Below are 21,641 nucleotides of genomic sequence, written 5' to 3'. Positions count from 1 at the left end.
TGGGGCTCACATTCCATTCCTAGCACCCACCGAGCCAGCGTGCCCAGGAGGCAGCATGTGGCTCAAGGGGCAGTGATGGACAGGCTCCCCAGGGTCTCTTCTGGACCCAACTCTGGGCAGTGGTCCCCAGAGGCTGCTCGTGTCCCTGGTGAGGCGCTATCCCTTCTAGACCCTGGATACCCTCAGGACCCCATTGCTGAAGACCTGGGCCCCAGGCGCAGGGCCCCTGCCTGCCTGCTCCGCTCCATTTTCCTAAGGGCAGCTCAGCTCTGACACCTGCTGAGCTCCAGTGTGGGGAGAGAAGGGCAGGGCCTGCGGGGAGGCAGTACCTCCTGGAGAAGAGCTCCCCTCCAGGGCCCGAGGTGGGATGTTCGGAGACTCAGCGGGTACATTGGGACCACACCCCAGGCTCCCCTCTCTGCTTGTTCACAGCGTCCAGCCCTTCCCTGCCTTAGCCCTTCCCTCTGCTGCAGGCCTCCAAGCCAGTTTGTGTCCCTCCCCAAGGCCACGGGGCATCCCCCTAGGCCCCTCCTGGTCCGCAGGCTACCTGCAGCAGGCTCCAGAGAGGTGGAGCCAGGCCCCCGAGTCCACCTGCAGTGCCATGTTATGGGCTTCCCCCGCGTGGGCATGGGGACGCAGGGAGCAGATGGCTGTGGGCAGCAGAGAGGAAGGGGCAGGTGGGAGAGCCAGGCCTTAGCTGGAAAGCCGGTCATGGCTACACCCACTCTCTCTTGGAAAGGTCAAGCAGCCCCCTTCCCACATTGGAAGGAGCAGCAGGTGTGTGTGTGTGGTGTGTGTGTGTGTGTGTGTGCATGGCAAGGAAAACAGGCTCCATTCTTAGGGCCAGCCCCATCAGTGCCAGAGGGAGCAGCTGTGTGGTCTGTGCCTGCGCCAGGAGCCGCACCCTGGGCCTGTGTCTGTCCCCTCTGGCCGCCGCCGTGGGGCAGGCGTGCGTGGCTGCTCACCCTTGTTCCCCACCTCTGCTGTGCAGTTCCGGGGCCGGGCCAACCTGCACGTGTTCGAGGACTGGTGTGGCAGCTCCATCCAGCAGCTCCGGAGGAACCTGCACTTCCCACTGTACCCCCACGTGAGTGCCTGCTGTGCCGCCCTGTCCCCCTGGGGCAGCTCCCCTAGCTGGGGCCCTCTCCCCTCCCTGTGCCTTCCCACCCCCACTCCCCTTGCTCCATCCCAGGGAGGTGTCACCCTGCATCATTTTGTCATTTCCGTTTGCAGAGGGGTGACTTCACGGCCATCGGGTGCAATTGTGCTTCTGTGCGCTATCCAGGGTCACCTGATTGCAGTGACGGGAGTCCAGATCCAATCCGGAGGCCCCTCTTGGACTCGCCCTGCAGTCCCAAGTACCCCGATTTCTTCAGCTCCTCTTCCCTCTTCTCCTTGGCTTAGATCCGCACAACCCTGAGGAAGCTGGCTGTGTCCCCCCGATGGACCAATTACGGCCTCCGCATCTTTGGCTACCTGCACCCCTTCACCGATGGTGAGTCCAGCCCCAAAGGCCGGCCCTTCCTCCTGTTGCAGGGCTGTACGGGGCACACAGCCGGCAGCTGGGACATCCGCCTGGACACACTGAGTCTCCAGTGTGGTGGGCTGCCTTCTCCGAGTCCCCACTGTCTCCCTGGCTGTGGAAAGCCCCACTTTACAACGGAGGCCGACTGCACACATGCCTGTGTGCTGGGCCCCTCTTGCCCTACCCGACGCGCTCCCCCTCTGCCCAGGGCAAGTCCAGTTTGCCATCGCCTCAGACGACAACGCCGAGTTCTGGCTGAGCAGTGACGACCAGGTTTCAGGCCTTCAACTGCTGGCCAGCGTGGGCAAGGTAGGCTCGGAGGGTCCCAGGAGCCGCTGGCCCAAGTCAGCCTGCTCCTCCTAACCGCCCACTCCCCCGTCTTCCTCTCCCTCCCTCTGTCCTCCATCTCCTGTGCTTCCTGGTTCCCCTCCCCCTTATTCCCCACACTCCAGACTGGAAAGGAGTGGACGGCCCCAGGAGAGTTTGGGAAATTTCGGAGTCAAATTTCCAAGCCGGTGAGGTGAGTATAGGGGAGTATTGGTGTGCCCGGGAGACTGCCAGCCTGTGACGGAGGGGCGCAGCTCGTGGAAGGCCACATAACTAGCCACTCAGTGACACTCAGGACTGGGAGACAGGGCTCCTGTCTCTCGGCCCTCCATGGCTGGAGTAGCCGTTCTATCCCGACTGCTGGGAAGCTGTTTGGAATTGGCCTCGGGAGCGGACGGCAGGAAGCGCTTTAGGGAGCAAAGGCTAAGGTCAGAGCGCCACCTGGTGGCTGTTTGAACACAACGCCCGTCTGCACCTGCACCTGCGCAGGCACAGGCTTGAGGCTTTCTGTGAGACCGCCTAGTGGTGACGCTAACCAGGCAGCTTAGAACAGTGGCTGACAAACTGCAGCCCCGCTACTTGTTTGTACCCGTGTGATACTGAGCAGACGTCCAGGGTTTCTGGTGCCCCGGTGTTCACTGCGGTTAACACCTATGGGAGAGTGCAATGTTCCTGCGTCTTCCTGGGAGGGAAGTTACTGTTACACCCCGTGTGACAAGAAAAAGCCAAGGTCATGTTGGTAGTGAGCCAGTTTGCGGACTCCAGCCCACATGGGGATGTAAGAGTAGAGGGAAGGCTGGAGTGGGAGCGGCCCACAACCCTCCATGTGTCCCTCTGTCCCGCCAGCCTTTCAGCTTCTCGCAGGTACTACTTTGAGGTGTTACACAAGCAGAATGACCAGGGCACGGACCACGTGGAGGTGGCGGTGAGTGCCCCCCGCCCTTCCCACCTCTCCGAGCTCCCTGCCACCCTCCACCCCTAGGACCCCTGTTAGAAATCAGCTGCCTTCAACCTGGCACACCCACCCTGTCTCCTACAGTGGCGAAGGAGTGACCCCGGGGCCAAGTTCACCATCATCGACTCCCCTTCCCTGTCCCTCTTTACAAGTGAGTAGGCTCTGCCCCGACGTGGAGTCCGACCCAAGGTGGTGCCAACATTACACTTGGGGCTCAGTAACCCCTCCCACCCACCCTGCATCACCGGGCAAGGCAAGGGTGCTGAGGATAGAGGGTGGGGCGGGAGCAGTGAAGGCCAAAGCTCAGGGCTGTGGGTGGGGACATAGGTGGGGTGAGGACCTTAAGGTCAGGGGTCTTTAGCAACCCCTTGAAGAAGCTGCTGGGACTCAGAAAGATGCCCCTGCCCACCCCAGCATGGCACGTACACGTGAGCCAACCAGTGGTTCTTGCAAAATTAAAGCAGCAAAAGCCAGCTTGAGATTAACCATGAAAGAACTCTGCCCCTGGCTTGCTCGTGGCTTACCTCCTATCTGGAGGAAAGAGGAAACCACCACCCGTCGGGGGGCAGGAGTAGGTGCTGGGGAGGCTGTGGGGCATGAGGAATGGGCAGGTTGGCAGCAGAAAAGTCACCGATGCGCCAAGCAGGAGGCACAGGTTGTAAGCTGCTGGGTAGCTGTGGAGTACGAAGCAGGGTGTGGGACCTGTGGCTTCCACGCAAAGCTGGCAGGACGGGGAGGGATGGGCAGGTGCCGGGGTGTTGGGTCCAGCGGGCATGAGGAGGCAGCAGTGATGGCCTGAATCATGGGATCCCCGCTGCCCATGAGGAAAACGCAGTTGGGTTCCTGGATGTCAGCTTCAGCTGTAGCTGTTGCAGCACAACTGGAATTCTCATCCACTTGTCTTGCTCTCCGTCTCTGCCTCTCAGATAAAAAGAGTATATGAAAAATGCATGGGAAGCAAATGTTCCGCGTGACTTCCCAAATGGTTTATGCAGAATGAACCCTTCCTCCACTAGCGTTTTAAAACGTTGGGAGTGATGGTTTTCTTTCTAGTCACTAGCAGTAACAGGAAGAGGTCTGGCCTTTCCCAGATGACACGAACTGTTGGGATTGGGAGTAAGGGAAGTAAAAAGCTGAGACCGGACCCCCTTCTGCCCCCCCGGGTTAGGGGCCAGCAGGGAGAGGAGGAGCAAGGTGGGTCTGTCCTGCAGACTTCCGTCGGGCCCAATCTCTGGTTCCACAGACACGGCAAGGCTGGTGCTCGGTGAGGGTTGCTGGGTGTTCACAGCTGCTTCTGTTCTTCCCTGCCTGGCCCAGATGAGACGATCCTGAGGATGGATGAGGTGGGCCACATCCCGCAGACAGCAGCCAGCCACGTGGGTGCCCCTGACGGCCAGCCCGGAGACCAGCAGCTGCCCGCTGACATGCTGCAGCCTGACCCCCGGGACACCCTCTACCAAGGTGGGGCCCTGCCACTGTGCACTCACTTCCTGGGACCTTCCAGTACAGAAGCCTTGGGGGCCTGTCACTTCTGCACAGTCTCCCAAAAGCCGCAGAATTGTCCCCAACCCCCTTGCAGCGTCGGATCCAATACACTGTTTCCCCTGTATTATTCTGACAGGTTTATGTACAGTTGTGCACATCGGTATATTGAGACATCTGTGTGAACATCACCTAGGACAAGAAAGAACTGGAAGCCAGTTCTTTATTGGAAAGACAGATTTACAGAGAAAAGGAGAGACAGAGAGATTAAACATCTGCTGTTTTACCCTCCAAGTAGCCGCAGTGATCAGAGCTGAGCTGGTCAGGAGCCAGGAGCTTCTTCTGTGTCTCCCACATAGTTGCGGGGTCCCAAGGGCTTGGGCCATCCTCTGCTGTTTTCCCAGGCCACAAGCAGGGCGCTGGATCAGAAGGGGAGCGGTCGGGGCTCAAACTGGTGTCCATATGGAATGCTTATGCGTTAGGCGGAGACTTAACCTACTATACCACGGTGCCAGCCCCCAGAATGTTTGCATTTCAAGTGCTGACAAAGCTCCTTCAGTCTCTCCCTTGAGGAAAAGACAACAACCAGAGGCTGGGAAGGTGCTGGGTGCTCACCGGATGCCCTCAAGCCCAGCCAAGGAGCTGTGCCCATCTATCTGTTGGGCAACCCCGGCTGGTGGTTGATGACTGATGGCGCGATTCCAGCCCTCAGCCTTCGTGCCCCTAAGCCAGACCCAGTTCAGGCTGCACACCCACCCTCATTCCTCTTCCTCTCAACTGTCCCCAGTGCCTCTGCTCCCTAAATCTCACGTCCGCCATGTGCTGCCTGATTGTCCCTACAAACCCAGCTACCTGGTGGACGGGCTCCCCCTGCAGCGATACCAGGGACTCCGGTTTGTAAGTCCTGGGCCCTGGGTAGGGGCAGGTGTACAAGAGGCACCGCTGCCTGTGACAGGGGTGGGAGGCTATGGGACAGACTCTGGATGTCTCCTTGGGTCCCAGGGGAGGAACTGAGACTAGGCACTGTGCCTTAGGGCACCCCTCCCCCATGCACTCCACCTCTGCCCCACGCCCAGCATCATCCTGCCTCTCACAGCCACCTGGGACCGAGGAAGGGTAGGGGGTATGGGAAGAGGGGCTGGTCGTCTCTAGGGGCCACGAGGTGGAGTTGAGGGCACGAGTGATTGCCAGGCCAGGCGGCAGATGGCATGGGATTGAGAAGGCTCCCGGGAGGGGAGGTGTGACCTCGAGCTGTGTTCAAGGCATCCAGAAGTGGGGTGGTGAGAGGAGGTGGGAGAGGACAAGAGATGAGGCTGTGGGGTGTGGGGCTGGGCTCAGCCTCTATTTGGTCCAGAGAGCCCTGGGGAACGGGGTGACAGGCGGCCAAGGGTGGGGTTTCCCCTGGCTGTCTGGTTTCCCTTCAAGATCCCAGCCTCTTCTGCTGCTGCTTCGTGCGCTTGCAGGTACACCTGTCCTTCGTTTATCCCAATGACTACACCCGCCTGAGCCACATGGAGACGCACAACAAATGTTTCTATCAGGAACATGCCTACTACCAGGACAGGTGAACGAGCGCCCGGCCACCTGTGTCCTGCCCTCTCCCGCTGAGCCCACACAGCCCCGGGGACCCGGTGGGCGCCAATCCCTCCCTTCTTCCTGCAGGTTCAGCTTTCAGGAGTACATGAAGATTGATCAGCCCGAGAAGCCGGGGCTGGAACGGCAAGGTATGGCGACTACTGGAGGCTTGTGGGGCAGTCCAGGTGGGGGTGACAACTGCCACCCGCTCCCAGGGCAGCACAGATCGTGGCCAGCTCCATCCCGAGGGACTTCTGATCTCAACCGCAAGACCACTCCCCACACCTGTGAAGAACAGAGCGACACCCACAGCCTCCCCAAGCCAGGTGCCCATGGAAACCACACTGCTGTTGCCAGTGTGTTGGAGTCAGCTGCAGGGACCTCCGTGGGCACCATGAGTGGCGCGCTGGCTCCAGCCCAGCGCAGGGAAGCTGTACCCTGTCGCAGCACCTGCCTGTCTCCAGGAGGGATCCATTTTGCTCAGTGTTAAGCACAACACTAGGAAAGGTGGAGGTTTGTACCTTCGGTGTGAGGGTGGGCACTGGCTTCATTGAGGCTGAGTGGTTTGCCTCTCAGTGCAGTCTGGATAGAATCCCAGGCTGGAGCTCCTTGTGTCACACAGTCATGAATTGTCCTGCACATCTTGTTAAACAACAACAACAACAACAACAAAAAGTTGAAAACTGGGGCGGGCTCTGGCCTCGTGGACAAGAGGCTGGCATCCCATATCTGAGTACCTGGGTCTGAGTTCCAGAGCTGCTCCAATTCCAGTTTCCTAATGGTGGGCACCCTGGGGGGCAGCAGTGTGATGACTTCAAGGCTTGAGTCCCTGCCACCCATGAGGGGACCCGGCTGGAGTTCCAGGTTCCTGGCTTCAGCTTGGCCCAGCCCTGGTCATGGGAGCATTTGGGGAGTGGACCAAGAGACAACTCCCTGTCTCTGTCTTTCAAATAAATTGAAAAAATTTTTTGTAAGTTTGAAAACTGCTGACATGAGGCGTGGTTATCATTAAACAGCAGGTTTGGAGGAGGACCTTCTAGAAGAATCCCAGTATGCAGACACGGCAGAGGAGACCCCTGCCTCCCCTGACAGGAATGTCAGGATGTCAGAGGGCCGACAGATGCCTCTCCCCAGCCCCGGGCAGGGGGTCACGGACTACCGACTCCGGAACCTGCGGAAGCTCCTGGCCCGGCCCCGAACTGGCCTACTGGCTCCCTTCTCCAGGCGCAACTCCACGGCCCCTTTCCCAGTGAGACTTGGCAACCTCCCTGCCCGCCTGGCACAGGAGAGGAAGCGGAAACCCAGCCCCACGCCCAGCCACGACTTAACTCCTGCAGCCAGGCGGCCCCCAGGACACCTTGCAGGAGGCCTGCCTCGGAAGAAGAGGCTCCAGCCCACAGGATCAGACCCGGACAAGACCCTAGAGCAGTCGCAGTGGCTGAGTCAAGTGGAGTCATACATCGCTGAGCAGAGGAGGGGTGACAGGGTGGAGCCCCAGGCCTCCAGGAGGACTTGGGGTGTGGAGGAGGACGTGGTGGCCGCTGTCGGCCAGGAGGAGCAGGTGGAGGCAGAGGAAGAGGAGGGGGTGGAAGAGGAGGAGGAGGAGGAAGAAGAGGACATGAGTGAAGTATTTGAGTATGTGCCTGTGTTCGACCCTGTTGTCAACTGGGACCAGACCTTCAGCGCTCACAACCTTGACTTCCAAGCCCTGAGGACCGACTGGATCGACCTGAACTGCAACACGTCGGGCAACCTATTGCTCCCAGAGCAGGAGGCACTCGAGGTGGCTCGCGTCTTCCTCAAGAGACTCAGCCAGCGGAGCCGGGGGTAAGGTAAAGGGCTCTCTCTCGGCCTCGGGCCGCCTCCGGCCACCTGCTGCCCTCCCTGGCTGCTGGCCTGGGCCCTGGCATTGAGGACCTGGTGGATGGGGTCCCCTCCCTCAGGGAGAGAATAGGAAAGAACCAAAAGGTGAGACAGACCCCAGGGCCTGAGTATGGCTCGGAGCTTTCTTTTGCCATCCAGCCAAGCGGTTAGCACTGTTTTTAAGAGTAAATTCATTATCATGAAACCTGCCATCTTAGAATGCACAATTCTTTGATTTGGAAGTGTGTCCGTGGTGTTGTAGCTGCCACCGCCAACAAAGCCCAGAATATTTCTGTCCCCGTTAAAAGTCTTACCAGACTCTTAGTGGCTTCTTTCCGTTCCGCCTTCCTTCTGGCCTCTGGCCACTGTGGCTTTGCTGCCTTCATCAATGCTGGACACATCCTGTAAGTTCAGTTATGCGGGGTGTGTGTGTGTGTCCTTTTGTCCCTGTTTTGGGGGTTCATCCATATTGTGGAGTGAACCAAGGGGTTCCTCTCTGTGGCTGCAGCCTGCTCCAGCCTCCAGCGTAAGGCCATGTTGGATTCTGCAGATTTGTTCATCCGCTGACGACGCTCAGTCACTTCCACCTCCCAGCTGTTCCGTGTGCGTCGCTGCCGCCGGCAGTGGCCAGCCAGCTGAGAAACTCCCACCTCCTTCCTAAGTCACCTGCATCATTTTGCATTCTGAGGGTCCTACTTTCTCAGTGCTGTTTTCCAGTTCAAACAATGCAGTATCGTACTGTTGTGTTGTTTGCATGGTTTGAAGTAACCATCCTGATGAAAGTGAAATGCTGTCACATCGTAATGATGATTTTCCTTTGGCAGGTGACTAATGAGGCTGAACCTGTGTGTATCTAATGAGACCGTAGGTGTTATGGACTTGATTTGAACAGCATTTTCATCCAAGAGGGCTCATGTCTCTGGGGACCTCTTTCACTGCGGCCCCTCTTAATTCCACTTTCTCTACTTAGAGTCTTTTCTTTTTAAAGATTTATTGATTTTTATTGGGAAGTCAGATTTACAGAGAGGAGGAGAGACAGAAAGATCTTCCATCTGTTGATTCACTCCCCAAACGGCCACAATCTTCCGAAGCCAGGAGCCAGTAGCCTCTTCTGGGTCTCCCACGTGGGTGCAGGGTCCCAAGGCTTTGGGCCGTCCATGACTGCTTTCCCAGGCCACTGGCAGGGAGCTGGATGGCAAGCGGGGCTGTCGGGATTAGAACTGGTGCCTGTATGAGATCCCAGCATGCCCAAGGTGAGGACTTTAGCTGCTAGGCTACTATGCCCCAATCTTTTCTTTCTTTTCTTTCTTCTTTTAAAATAAAGATTTATTTCATTTTTTTATTGGAAAGGCAGACTTACATAGAGAAGGAGATAGAGAAGATAGAAAATCTTCCACCTACTGGTTCACTCCCCAAGAGGCCACAATGGCCAGAGCCAGGAGCCGATCTGGAGCCAGGAGCCCGGAGCTTCCTCCGGATCTCCCACACTGGTGCAGGGTCCCAAGGCTTTGGGCTGTCCACTACTGCATTCCCAAGCCACAGACAGGGAACTGGAAAGGAAGTGGAACATTGAGAAATAAGCTGGTGCCCATATGGGATCCCAGACGATGCAAAGCAAGGATTTAGACACTAGGCTATCGTGCTGGGCCCTCTACCTAGAATCGAAATGATCAGGCTCAGTAGGAACGTTTCATTCAAGAGGGTCTGTTTCCAGGGACCTCTCTTTCCCTTGTGGTTCGTCTCACTTCACGTGCACAGGACCTGCAGGTCCTCACAGCTCAGGACTGGGAGCAATCTGAGGACAGAAACAAGGAACTCTATGTAGGCCGTGCCTCTGTCTCCTGACTGCCTACCCCTGGCCAGTTCCCACCACCCCGTGACCATCTCTCAGGATGGCTGGGAATCACTCAGGCCCCTGTCCTTGCTGCCCTTTCTGCCCTAGGAGGTACCAGCTGCAGCGCATCGTGAATGTGGAGAAGCGACAGGACCAGCTGCGTGGGGGTCGCTACCTCCTGGAGCTGGAACTGCTGGAAGCCGGTGGGCGCCTGGTGCGACTTTCAGAATATGTGTCTGCACGAGGCTGGCAGGGGCTTGAGCCGGCTGGCGGGGAGGAGGCCGAGGCACGGAACCTGCAGGGTCTGGTCTGGAGCCCCCACAAGCAGCAGAGACAGGTCCTGCACGTGCAGGCTCCAGAGCCCAAACTGTGCTGGCCCCAGGGTTTCTCCTGGAACCACCGCGCTGTGGTCCACTTCATCGTGCCTGGTAAGCCTGAAGTTCAAGTGTGAGCCCGCAGGTCGGTTTGCACCACTGTGTGATTGCTTGTGAGAACTTGTGACAAAGGCCACTCACTGCATGTACCTTTTTTGTTTGAAGAATATTTACTTATTTTTATTGGAAAGGCAGATTTAACAAATAAGAGAAAGATTTCCCATCCGGTGGTTCACTCCCCAAATGGCCACAATGGCTGGAGCTGAGCTGACCTGAAGCCAGGAGTCAGGAGCCTCTCTTGAGCCCCCCACGCAGGTGCAGGGTCCCGAGGCTTTGGGCCATCTTCTGCTGCCTTCTCAGGCCACAAGCAGGGAGCTGGAAGTGGAGCAGCTGGTACACGAACTGGCATGGATATGGGATGCTGGCGCTTGGAGATGAAGGATTAGCCAACTGAACCATTTTGCTGGGCCCCATTGTGTGTGTTTGTATATATGTTTTTTTAGGTAATTATTTTTGATGGCTTTTACATAGTTGATTAGGGTGTGAAGGGTCAAGGCTACAGGAAAGTGGGTGAGACCATTATTTCCACTTTCTCTTTTTTTCCTTCTTGTTTTTGGAGGAAGTGGGGAGACTAGGAGAGAAGCCACACCCAGCCACACAACGCCATCCCAGGGGCTGTGGGGCACGCGCTGAGACCCTGATAACCCAATCGATCCTGCTCAAGAAGTTTTGATAGTTCAAAAGTTCTGAATTACTGCTAATTTCACCACTCCAAGCATGATGAAATCTCTCCATATAGTCCACCCTAGAGTCTCCATTTGCCCAGATACTCACTACCAGCACTTGGCTGGGGTAGTTCATCAATTTGCTCTATCCTCCATCTTCTGTTATGGTACCAGGTGTCCTCTGCAGGCTCCAGTGTGCTGCCATATCCTCCATGTGCACCTGGATATGCTGTCCACTGCTCCGTCTGAGCCTCTGAGGAGGCCCAGCTCTGACGCATGCACTCCACAGTCAGACCACTGCATTGGTCAGACCATTTCTCTCCATAGTTGGGGTTCTTAGTCCAGCGATTTAGTTGGAGGGATCCCCAAAGAAATTTCATCTGAGGTGATCCCAGACCTGATTCTTGCATGTGCATGGCAGTATAGGCCCGGGCACAGTCTGTCACCCCAGTCGGCTCATGCACATGCTTGTGGTTGCAATTGCTGGGTCAGTTCTGTCTCCAGCCCTGTCTCCTACACAAACCAATGGGTGTTGCAGCTCAGCCTAATCCTGCCCACCACACACTCAGCCCCCACGCAAACCAGTGGGAGCTGCAGCCTTGTCAGAGTGAGCTACAGTAATCGCTACCAGGTCTACCCGCTGCCCTAGCTCCCATGCTTACCAATATGTACAGCAGACTGGTCCAGTCTGTTCCACTTTTAGTTCTCACACATGTTAATGGGCATTGAAACTTAGTTCACCCCAATCAGCCCCACTATCCAGCCCACACTGGTTCCGGTGGGTGCCACTCTGTCTAGCCATGCCTGCCCCAGTCCTGGTTGTCATGCTCCCCAGAGTGGCAACCCAAGAAGGAGGTGCCCACTATTTCCCTACTGGGCCCACTCTCACTCCTGGATCTTGCACTCTCCGGGTGGTTTTGCAGTTTGACTTGACAGAATTAGCCTCCAGTGCCAGCATCTGCCAGCTGATGCTACGGCAAAGCCCAACCCACCCACACCCTCTCTGGCTTATGCATGCATCAGTGGGAGCAATTAACCCAGCCCGACTTTCTCCTGACCAGCTCACATGGGGCCAACCGGTGTTGTCGCCCCGCCTAGCCTGGTCTGCCCCCATCGCAGCTCTCAGGGTCACCAGTGGGAGTGGTAGTCCAGCAGGGGAGCCCCATGCAGGACCCCTACTGGTTTCATCACCGACGCCCTAGGTCTCACATGTTAGTTGGGTGCTGTGGCCTGGTCTGGCATGGCCCACTTCATCTTGGCATTTGCCAGTGGGTGCTGTAGCTTGGCTGGGCCCATTGTGTATATATATATTTTTAAGATTTAAGATTATTTACTTTTTATTGGAAAGGCAGATATATACAGAGAGGAGGAGAGAGAGAGAGGAAGATCTTCCATCCAATAGGTCACTCCCCAAGTGGTCACAATGGCTGGAGCTGAGCCAATCCGAAGCCAGGAGCCTCTTCCAGGTCTCCCACACGTAGGTGCAGGATCCCAAGGCTTTGGGCCGTCCTTGACTGCTTTCCCAGGCCACAAGCAGGAATCTGGATGGGAAGTGGAGCTGCCGGGATTAGAACCGGCGCCCATATGGGATCCCGGCGCATTCTAGGCAGGGACCTTAACCACCACGCTATCAGGCCGGGTCCCAATGTATATATTTTTAAAGATTATTTATTTGAGGGCCAAGCATGATAGCCTAGTGGCTAAAGTCCTTTCTTTGCATGCACCAGGATCCCATATAGGCGCTGGTGTGTGTTCTAGTGCCCAGTTTCCCATCCAGCTCCCTGCTTGTGGCCTGGGAAAACAGTCAGTGATGGCCTGGGACAGCCTTGGGACCCTTCATCCATGTGGAAGACCCAGAGGAGGCTCCAGGCTCCTGGCTTCAGATCGACTCAGCTCTGGCTGTTGCAGCCACTTGGGGAGTGAATCAGTGGATGGAAGATCTTCCTCTCTGTCTTTTCTCCTCTCTGTAATCTGACTTTCCAATAAAAAAAAATAAATAATATTTTTTTAAAAAGACTTTATTTGAATGATAGTTAGAAGGGATGAAAAAAAGGGAGAGATCTTCCTTTTGGCTGGTTCACTCCCCGATTGACTACAATAGCCAGGGCTGTGCCTGGTTGGAGCCAGGAGTCAGGAGCTTTTTTATGGGTCTCCCAGGTGCAACAGTGGGGGCCCAGGGCTTGGGTCATCTTCCATTGCTTTGCTAGGCCATTAGCAGGAGCTGGATAGGAAGTGGAACACCTTGGATGCCAACCAGTGCCCAGACTGAATGGTGGCCTTGCAGGCAGTGACTTAACACGTTAAGCCATGTCACCAGTCCCAAGGCCATTGCACAGTTGAGTAAGCTCAGGTTCCCATCACAAAGTGGCTGGTGGAAGGTAAGCTAGCTGGTCTGTGTGAGTGAGGACAGATACTGACTTGCAGGCCAGTACTTTGTGCTGGGATTCGGGTTTGGGGCTCATAGCTGGTCTGCAGGTCCGGTTGATGAGGGTCAGTTGGGGAAGGAGCTGCTGGGGACACCCACATCAAACGTCAGAGTGGCCCTGTCCCAGTTCTGGCTGCCATCCATCCCAGCTCCCTGCTAGTATGCCTTCTAGGAGCAGGTGTGGGAGACTCCGGTTCAGCTCTAGGTTCTTGGCTTCAGCCTGGTCTGTTGTTCCCAGCTGGCTGGAAATAGAAGACTGTAATGAGCTGGGCAGTTGGTACGGCCCCTGGAAGAGCAGAGGGCACCCTGCCTGCCTGTTGGGGTTTGTCGGGAGCAGGGTGGGAGGGGCCCCTTACCCCGGCAAGTTCTGCCTCTAGGCTGCCTTGCCAGCTCTCTCCCACAGTTGCCTTACCTGTGCCCACCTTGTCTGTTCCTCCCTGTTTGGCCCCTGGACTAGTGAAGAACCAGGCACGCTGGGTACAGCAATTCATCAAGGACATGGAGGGGCTGCTGCAGGCCACCGGCGACCCCCACTTCAACATCATCATTACTGACTATAGCAGTGAGGACATGGATGTCGAGATGGCCCTGCGCAAGTCCAAACTGCGGAGGTGAGGGGCCCTTGGCCAGGAAAACCCCCTCCCCACCACCTGGAATCCAGTTGGTTTCCACCAGGCGATGGTTGAAGCCAGTCCTGACATGGTCCAGATCTCCTCCTCCTCCTCTCGCAGCTACCAGTATGTGAAGCTCAGTGGAAACTTTGAGCGTTCTGCAGGACTTCAGGCTGGCATTGACCTTGTGAAGGTATGGCCTGGAAGGGGCTTTGGAGATGCCACCAGGTGAGGGGGGGGCGTTTGGCACAGAAGTGAGGCACTGCCCAGATCAGCAGAGTGGCCTACCCTGCCTGTGCCTGTCCCCAGGACCCGCATAGCATCATCTTCCTCTGTGACCTCCACATCCACTTCCCAGCCGGCGTCATCGACACTATCCGGAAGCACTGTGTGGAGGGCAAGATGGCCTTCGCCCCCATGGTGATGAGACTGCATTGCGGGGCCACGCCCCAGTGGCCTGAAGGTGAGCTCGGCTTGCACAGAGGGAGGTGTGGCTTGAGGGTGAGTGAGCACCACCCCCTGCACAACGGTGGGTGTGGCCTGAGGGTGAGCACCGCCCCACTCACAGAGGGAGTAGTAGCTTGGAAACAGTGATGGCTGTGAAGTCAGCCCCTCCCTGCCCTGTACTGCCCTGTCCTCCTGTCCTGTGGTCTCTGACCAGGACCCAGTCATGGAGGTGTCCAGCAGCCGTTTCCCCAGCCATTGCAGCAGGAGTATCCATGGACATTTCCTGTTCCATACTTCCCTTCATTGTTTCATCAAACATTGTGTATCTTGAGGATCCAGAGATGGGACGATAGTGAACTCTCCCTGCCTGGCTGCTGAGGTCCTGTGCACTTCCTTGCAGAGCTGTTAGCCGTCTGTGGCCACTGCCCATTAGGACTGCTGCACCCTGAGTTTGGTCAAGGGCTTCTCCCAGTCAAGGTCTTGCTCAACTAAGTACTCAGCCTCGGTCATCCTCTCACCCCTGTCTTTTAGAAAAGGCTGTAGGCCAGAGGTGCCTTGCCTGCCTCCTGGCTCCAGCTGTTTCACCTGGGGCTCCCGGTCTGTCCGCAGGCTACTGGGAGGTGAATGGATTTGGACTGCTTGGCATCTACAAGTCTGACCTGGACAAGATCGGGGGCATGAACACCAAGGAGTTCCGGGACCGCTGGGGTGGGGAAGACTGGGAGCTGCTGGACAGGTGACTGGGAAGAGGGGACGGGGTGAGAGTCCTCCAGGGGCCGGGACTGGGCCACGTTGGCCTCCTGTCACTGTCGGGTGTGGGTTCACGGGGTGTGAACAGAAAGCACTGGGCTCGCAGGAGACTCTGAAACGATTTGCTGTCACTCCGTGTGACACCTGTGTGTCTGTGTCATGGGACTGGGAACATGGAGTGAAGCTGCATGGCTGAGCAGGACAGGGCACTGCGGGGATGCGCACCTGGCCCCCGTCGCTCCCAGCCCAGAAACCTAGATGAGCATGTGTCCAAGCAGAAGCAAGACTGCAAGGGCAGTAGCAGAGGAGACAATGTGCCCCCATCAAGGGCAATCTGTCAAGGCCAGTCTGCGATCCCATCCCTCACTTCTGTTCGGAGCTTTGAAACATGAATGAAGAGAGTAACTTTAAGAAAATGGAAAGAGAGGCTCGGCAGCCTGGCCTAGTGGCTAAGGTCCTCGCCTTGATCCCATATGGCCGCTGGTTCTAATCCCGGCAGCTCCACTTCCTCTCTATCTCTCCTCCTCTCAGTATATCTGACTTTGTAATAAAAATAAAATAAATCTAAGAAAGAAAGAAGATGGAAAGAAAAAAACAATAGGTTAAATTATTGCCACCTGTCGTATCAATGGCATCCCCCCCGTGAGTGCTGGTTTGAGAGTTCTGGTTGCTCTGCTTTTTTTATTATTATTATTATTATTATCTTTTTAAAGATTGATTTATTTTTTATTGGAAAGTCAGATGTACAGAGAGGAAGATCTTCCATCCACGAGACTGCAACAGCCGGAGCTGAGCTGATCTGAAGCCAGGAGCCTCTTGTGGGTCTCCCACATGGTGGTGGTGGGGAGGGCAGGGGCCCAGGCACTTGGGCCATCCTCTGTTGTTTTGTTCCAGACTTCTGTCAGGGAGCTGGATGGTGAAATACAGCAGCTGGGAGCCAGCCTAGTTTCCATGGCAGAGTTGTAGGCAGCCCTTTGACGTGCTGTCTCACTGTGCCAGCCCTCAAACTCGCAGATTTGAGCGTGTGGGGAAGTAGGGTTGTTGCAGGGAACCTTGGCCGGATGTGGCCCCCATGCTGGTCTTTTTTCTGGGCTCGGGACTTCCCTCCTGCTTTCTAGGGGCCCGAGGCCTGCGGGCCACCCTCCACTACTTTCCCAGGCCGTTAGCAGGGGGCTGGATTAAAAGTGGAGTAGCTGGGACTCGAACCGCCGCTCTCCTGGCACGTGGGTGTTGTTAGATGATGACCACTGACCACCCACCCGCTGGTGCAATAATATCAGCAAGGTGTCCATAGTTGGAACGGAAGCTTTATTGGAAAATCCGCCCCTGGGCCCCCTTCGCACAGAGTGAAAGGAAGATGGAGGTGAAAAGGGTGGCTGAGATGTGTGTTGGGGAGTTTTATACTCCTCTAGACCCGTGGGCTGGCAAAGGGCTGTCTGTGCCCCAGTTATACAAGGAATGTCCACTCAGGTGTGCCATTGGTCAACTGGAATCCCGCCAGGCCGGTGACGTAACTGGCTGTTCTGGGCTGAAGCCTGGGCGACAGCCGGGTCTGGAGCAGATCCAGGCCCTCACCTCCAGTGTCCTGGGGAGCCATCAGGCGTGACCTTCTTTAAAAACCCCTTTTATGGTTAGATTTTGATTTTTTTTTTTTTTTTTTTTTTTTTTTTTTTTTTCCCCTTAGCTTCTGTTTTCATTCTGTTTTCCATGAACTTTTCAAAGTTCCCCATACTCCTCCATCTGCCGTATTATCGTCTCTCTGGAGAGAAGCCGATGGCTCTGTCCTCGGAACTGGGCTGTCTGGCCTCACAGCCTGAGCTCTGGCCACAACCACCTCCTTGGCCTGCCCTGTGGGAAGTGATGCGCAGCAGACAGGGAGCACACGTGGGTGCTGGACAGGTGACTGCCCCACTCATTCTGTTCTTCCCCTCCTTGCAGGATCCTCCAAGCCGGCCTGGAAGTGGAGCGGCTCTCCCTCAGGAATTTCTTCCACCACTTTCACTCCAAGCGCGGCATGTGGAACCGCCGGCAGATGAAGATGCCCTAAGCATTGGCAGGCGCTGCCCACAGACCAACCGACCAACCGCTTCTGCTTCCTGACTGGCAATGGCTCCCAGGGTCTCTGCTTGGCCCTGGAGAGCAGGCGGGCGGGCGGGAGCAGAAGCAATGGCTGGGCCCTCAGAAGCTGCCCCACGGCAGGTCCTGCTCCCCTGGGAGCTGCTCCGCCCACGGGGACTGGTGTGCCCCAGGCCTGCAGAAGGGAGGACTTGGGGAGAGAGACCCAGAGGGGTAGCTCGCCAGTCTCCAGCCCCTGAGCCAGTGGGGTTGCTCAGGTCTGGCACGAAGGTCCTTGCTGCTCCTCCAAGGGGCAGCCCCATGTATGGTGGAGACCCCCCCCCCCGGGAATGCCGACTGGGACTTGGAAGCTTCTTCTGGACACGTTTTATGGGTGGGGAGACTATATTTGTTTACCAGAGAACCCAATCTGCTGTGTGGACCTGGCTTTGACCATGAGTGGGACTGAACTTGGGCACTGAGGGAGTGCCCCTCCCCCGCCCCATATACCTCGGACCCTTGCCTGTGTCCCTTGGGCATTGTTCCCCGACCCCTGGGGATGGCCCCTTGTGGTGGCTCGAACCCAGGCTCGTGCCTTGCAGAGACACATATTAATTCCCGAAGCACCAGAGAGGGTCATTAGGTGTAGGGTGTTGGGGCAGGGGGCCTATCTTCCCCCAAGCACTCCCTCGGGCAAGGTGAACCAGAGCAGAGAGGAAAGGGCATCCTGCCCCTCCTTCCTTGGGGGTGCGGCTGCTACCACTGCCAGGCTCGCCCGTGGTGCAGTCTGTGTGGTCCTTTGACCACCAGTCCCCCACTGGGGGAGGTGAGCGCAGAGGCAGAGCCCAGGCTGCCCGTAGGACAGTGCAGATCACAGCCGAGCCCCGCAACTGGGGATCTGCCTGGCGGGTGGGCTCTACAGTCACCCTCCCTCCCCCCCAGGGCAGTGTCTGAAGGATATCCTTTCAAAGAACCAGCCAGCCTGCCTTGCTCCAGCCCTCTATCAGGGGTGGCACCCTGGCTCGCCAGGGTGTCAGGTTTCTTTCTGGGGCCCCCAGCATTCTTGAGCTCTTTGCTCTGGAAGGGGGGGGTGCGAAGGGGGTCTGCCTCACTCCCGCCCCTGCCCCGCCCCCAGGCCAGTGCCTGCAGTTACTTTCTTACCTCCACACCATCTGCCTTAAGGGGAAGGGCCTGCCTGGGTCCTTGTGGGGGTGCAGGGAGGGACGGGGAGGGAAGTGCGGGATGGTGAGGCATTAAATACAGCATCTTCTTAGAAAACTGTCTGTGGCTCTCCTGTTTTCCAGCCGCCTATTCCACCGTGGGAGGGCCAGGGGTGACTGTGGAGCTGGGTCTGGGGGGGCCTGTCTCTGTCCCTGATGGATAAGCCGGAGACCCCTTCCTGCTACCTACCTGCACCCTCACCTCTGCTTCCGGGTCTGAGTGCTCCATGGGCTACCAGCAGACCCGGTGTCCTCCGTCCAGCAGAGGTTGGGACCACGCTGGGTGAAGGAGGGGGGGCGTAGTTGGAGAGCAGTGGGCAAGGTGGCCCTCTCAGTCCCCCATTGTCCTTCCAGGAAGCACCCTGCCCCGCCCCTGCTCCTGGGGATTCTGCTGCAATACGGACTTACTTAACTCTGGCCTCCACTCCCGGCCCGCTGTCCTGCAGGTCCCTCTCTCCTGTCTGGTGGGCATCTTCCACCCCTACCCCAGGTGACAGAGGGGCTGTCGCCTGGGGAGCCATTGACACTGACCTTCTGTCCTCCCCCCTCCCTTGGGCACCTGCTGTGTTCACAGGGGGCTCCTTTGAGGCCCTCACAGCCCCAGGACCCTCCTTGTACGCCCCCGCCAAGGCTGTGATGAAGATGAAGGTAGTGGTCACGTTGTTGAGATGGTTTAGTCAGCTCTGCTGTAGGGGAGTTGAGAATGGGAAGAGGAGGGTCAGAGTGTGTGTGTGTGTGTGTGTGTGTGTGTGTGTGTGTGTGTGGTGGGGCGCAGCCTGGGGCTCCCTCCCAACAGCATCCCCTGGGGTTTGGAGGAAGTGTGGGGGTGGTCACAGGACTGGGGTGTCTTTGGCACAGGGGGGTTTGTAGAATCAGGGTTTGAGAATTTACACTGGGTCTTCCAAGGCCACGATGACAGCACCTGCCCCGACACAAAGCTGGCAGGACCTGTACTACACGTCAGTGGGACTGTTAGGGTTAGGTTTTAAACGCAAAGTGTTTTTTTTTTTTTTTTTTTAAGATTCATTTATTTTTATTGGAAAGGCAGATGTACAGAGAGGAGGAGAGACAGAGAGGAAGATCTTCCGTCTCATTCCGAAGTCAGGAGCCAGAAGCTTCTTCCAAGGTCTCTCACACGGGTGCAGGGTCCCAAGGCTTTGGGCCATCCTCGACTGCTTTCCCAGGCCACAAGCAGGGAGCTGGATGGGAAGCTGAGCGTCCGGGATTCTAACTGGTGCCCATATGGGATCCCGGGGCATTTAAGTCAAGGACTTTAATGCTATTGCACCGGGGCCTTAAACTTCTTACATTCTTTTTTTTTTTTTAAAGATTTGTTTTATTTTTATTACAAAGCCAGATGTACTGAGAGGAGGAGAGATAGAAAGAAGTGGAGCTGCTGGGATTAGAACCAGCGGCCACATGGGATCAAGGCGAGGACCTTAGCCACTAGGCCACGCTGCCGAGCCCAACTTCTTACATTCTTAGGCACAGCTGATTCAGCCAAGTCCTCTTTTACCTTAAGCTGAAGACACCAGATGCGAGGAAGTATTTTAGGTTTTATTCCAGTAGGGCAAGGGTGGGACAGGGATGTTGGGAGAGTGTAGAGGAAGAGAAAGGGGGGAGCACATGTGGGGGCCTCTTTATGCACCCCAGGAGAGCCTGCAAGGTGTGTGTGGGGAATTGGGAGGGGCTGCAGGCAGGCCCCCAAGGATTGGTGCGGGAGATTGTCACAGGTGATTGCCTGAGTGTTATTGGTAAGTGGGCGGGGATTAGGGATTAGGGGTAAGGTTCTCAGGTAAGACACCAGGAGGGTACATCCGGACGACTGGAAAGGCTTGGATTTCCTGAGCTGTGAGAAGGAAGTGGCTCTTCCAGGATGGCAGGGACAGTTATTCAGCGGGTCCACGGGGGACGACAACAGAAGGCACGGGGTGCAGGTCTGACATCAGACCAGGGTATGACGAGGAGCAGGGCGCAGAGGCGCAAGGCGACTCCCCCCCCCCCCCCCAGTCCAAGGAGCAGCTGCAGCAGTGGGGAGACGCTGAGGGCGGTGTGGGGACAGGAGGTGGGCCCCTGCTGGAGCATGTCTTTGAGCAGCATGATGTTGGGCACGCGGAGAGCCACCCGCAGCATGCTCTCTGCCACACTCTGCCTGGGGCCATCATGGGCCAGGTTGATGTGCCCACTGCTTCTGGGGCTGGCGTCCCCAGGCTGGAAGGGAGAAAACACAGTCGCGGAGGAGGCTCTAGGAAATGTTGAGGAGCTTGGAAGTGGCAGAAAGGCTTCACCCTTAGGGTCCAGGTGGCAGGGAACCCAAACAGAGAAAAGTTTGAAGGTGAGAAAAGAAAACAGGGAGGGTTTTGAAAACTGCTTTAGCCTGTAGAGAGGGAAGCCTACCACACATCAAAGAAAGCTCAGTTTGAAATCTCTGCCTACCTGGGGTCCTTGTCAGACTCCCAGGGGTGGGGGCTTGCTCTTTACACCGGGGGGCCCCCAACATGTAGGGGTCCTGAGTCTGTGGCACAGCCTGGGTTCTCCTGGCCTTGGCCTTCTGCCCATGGTGTTGGGGGACACGGGCCGAGGGAGGGTGGACTGCTGTGGGCCCATCTCCCAGCAACCTACACCCCTAAATGTCTCTCCGGACTTGGGTTTTGCTGGGTTTTTCAGGACTGCCTTGAGCCCCTGTTGTGCAGGGAAGGGTGGGAGAAGGGAGGAGGAGAGATAGGCACCGTGGCCACCTGCTCACCCTCACCGCCCCCTGCCATCCAGAGACGTCGCTTCCTGGGTTGTCCACGTGGTGGCGTGCGGGGCCCAGGGAAGGGAATCCTGCAGGCCAAGGGTGCAACCTGGAATCCCTGGGAGGGCCTGAGACCCGTCAAAGGTACAGGTCCCACCGGAGGTGGGATCCCGTAAAAGAGATTAGTGTTTAGAAGGGAGCCAGTCGCCAGACCCTGTAGCTGTTTCTGTGGAAACAGCTAGAAGAGTTTTATTAACCCTGCCTGACCAGCACAGGTGCAGCTCTGTTGGGAGGCGGAGAGATGACCCAAGTGGCCTAGGTGACCTTGCCCGATCCCCTGAGGCCTGGACCAGCTTACCCCTAACTCTAGTAGGACGCCATCCTTATTACCCACAGCACAGAGGCTGGGGCGATTCAGTGGTGGCGATGGGGTGTGATGGTGGGGGAGGCAGCCATTGTAGCCTTGATTCCAGCTGCAGAGAGAAGCTGGCCCTTTAAGATCTGGCCCAGGCAGGTTGGGAACAAAGGCCCGGGAATGTGGGCTGGGCTGAGGACAGAGCCTCCCAGAGTGAGTCATCCGGGTTTCTGGGTCCGGGATCAAGGGCTTCACTGGGCAGTCACCCTGCTTCAGCCTGGCGTTCCCCTCCCAGGGCTGCCTGAACTGCCACCTGGGCTGCCTGAACTGCCACCTGGGCCACCTCTCAGCCCCTGGTGACCAGGGTCTCCACAGCTGTGA

General features: G+C 57.0%; 1 protein-coding gene across 3 annotated transcripts in view; it reads left to right on the top strand.

The window, feature by feature from the left end:
- Positions 1-16,973, top strand: part of B4GALNT3 (beta-1,4-N-acetyl-galactosaminyltransferase 3) — a 90,120-nt gene extending 73,147 nt beyond the window's left edge. The window contains exons 4-20 of one of the 3 annotated variants that reach the window (XM_058655921.1): positions 992-1,087; positions 1,405-1,495; positions 1,734-1,834; positions 1,978-2,045; positions 2,699-2,777; positions 2,892-2,958; positions 4,125-4,268; positions 5,077-5,186; positions 5,753-5,853; positions 5,952-6,013; positions 6,884-7,691; positions 9,670-9,989; positions 13,543-13,696; positions 13,817-13,889; positions 14,006-14,159; positions 14,753-14,879; positions 16,832-16,973. In XM_058655921.1, the coding sequence (XP_058511904.1) occupies positions 992-1,087; positions 1,405-1,495; positions 1,734-1,834; positions 1,978-2,045; positions 2,699-2,777; positions 2,892-2,958; positions 4,125-4,268; positions 5,077-5,186; positions 5,753-5,853; positions 5,952-6,013; positions 6,884-7,691; positions 9,670-9,989; positions 13,543-13,696; positions 13,817-13,889; positions 14,006-14,159; positions 14,753-14,879; positions 16,832-16,940 (2,664 nt within the window). In that variant the 3' untranslated portion in view covers positions 16,941-16,973. Of the gene's footprint in view, positions 1-991; positions 1,088-1,404; positions 1,496-1,733; positions 1,835-1,977; positions 2,046-2,698; positions 2,778-2,891; positions 2,959-4,124; positions 4,269-5,076; positions 5,187-5,752; positions 5,854-5,951; positions 6,014-6,880; positions 7,692-9,669; positions 9,990-13,542; positions 13,697-13,816; positions 13,891-14,005; positions 14,160-14,752; positions 14,880-16,831 lie in introns of those variants that run through there. The other 2 variants (XM_004599050.2, XR_009244317.1) reach the window with 2 other exon arrangements.
- Positions 16,974-21,641: the final 4,668 nt, after the last annotated feature.

Source organism: Ochotona princeps, chromosome 27 (assembly GCF_030435755.1).
Source record: "Ochotona princeps isolate mOchPri1 chromosome 27, mOchPri1.hap1, whole genome shotgun sequence".
In the NCBI taxonomy this organism is placed as follows: Eukaryota; Metazoa; Chordata; class Mammalia; order Lagomorpha; family Ochotonidae; genus Ochotona; species Ochotona princeps.
Note: the sequence above shows the minus strand (reverse complement) of the source record. Positions and strands in the feature narration are given on the sequence as shown.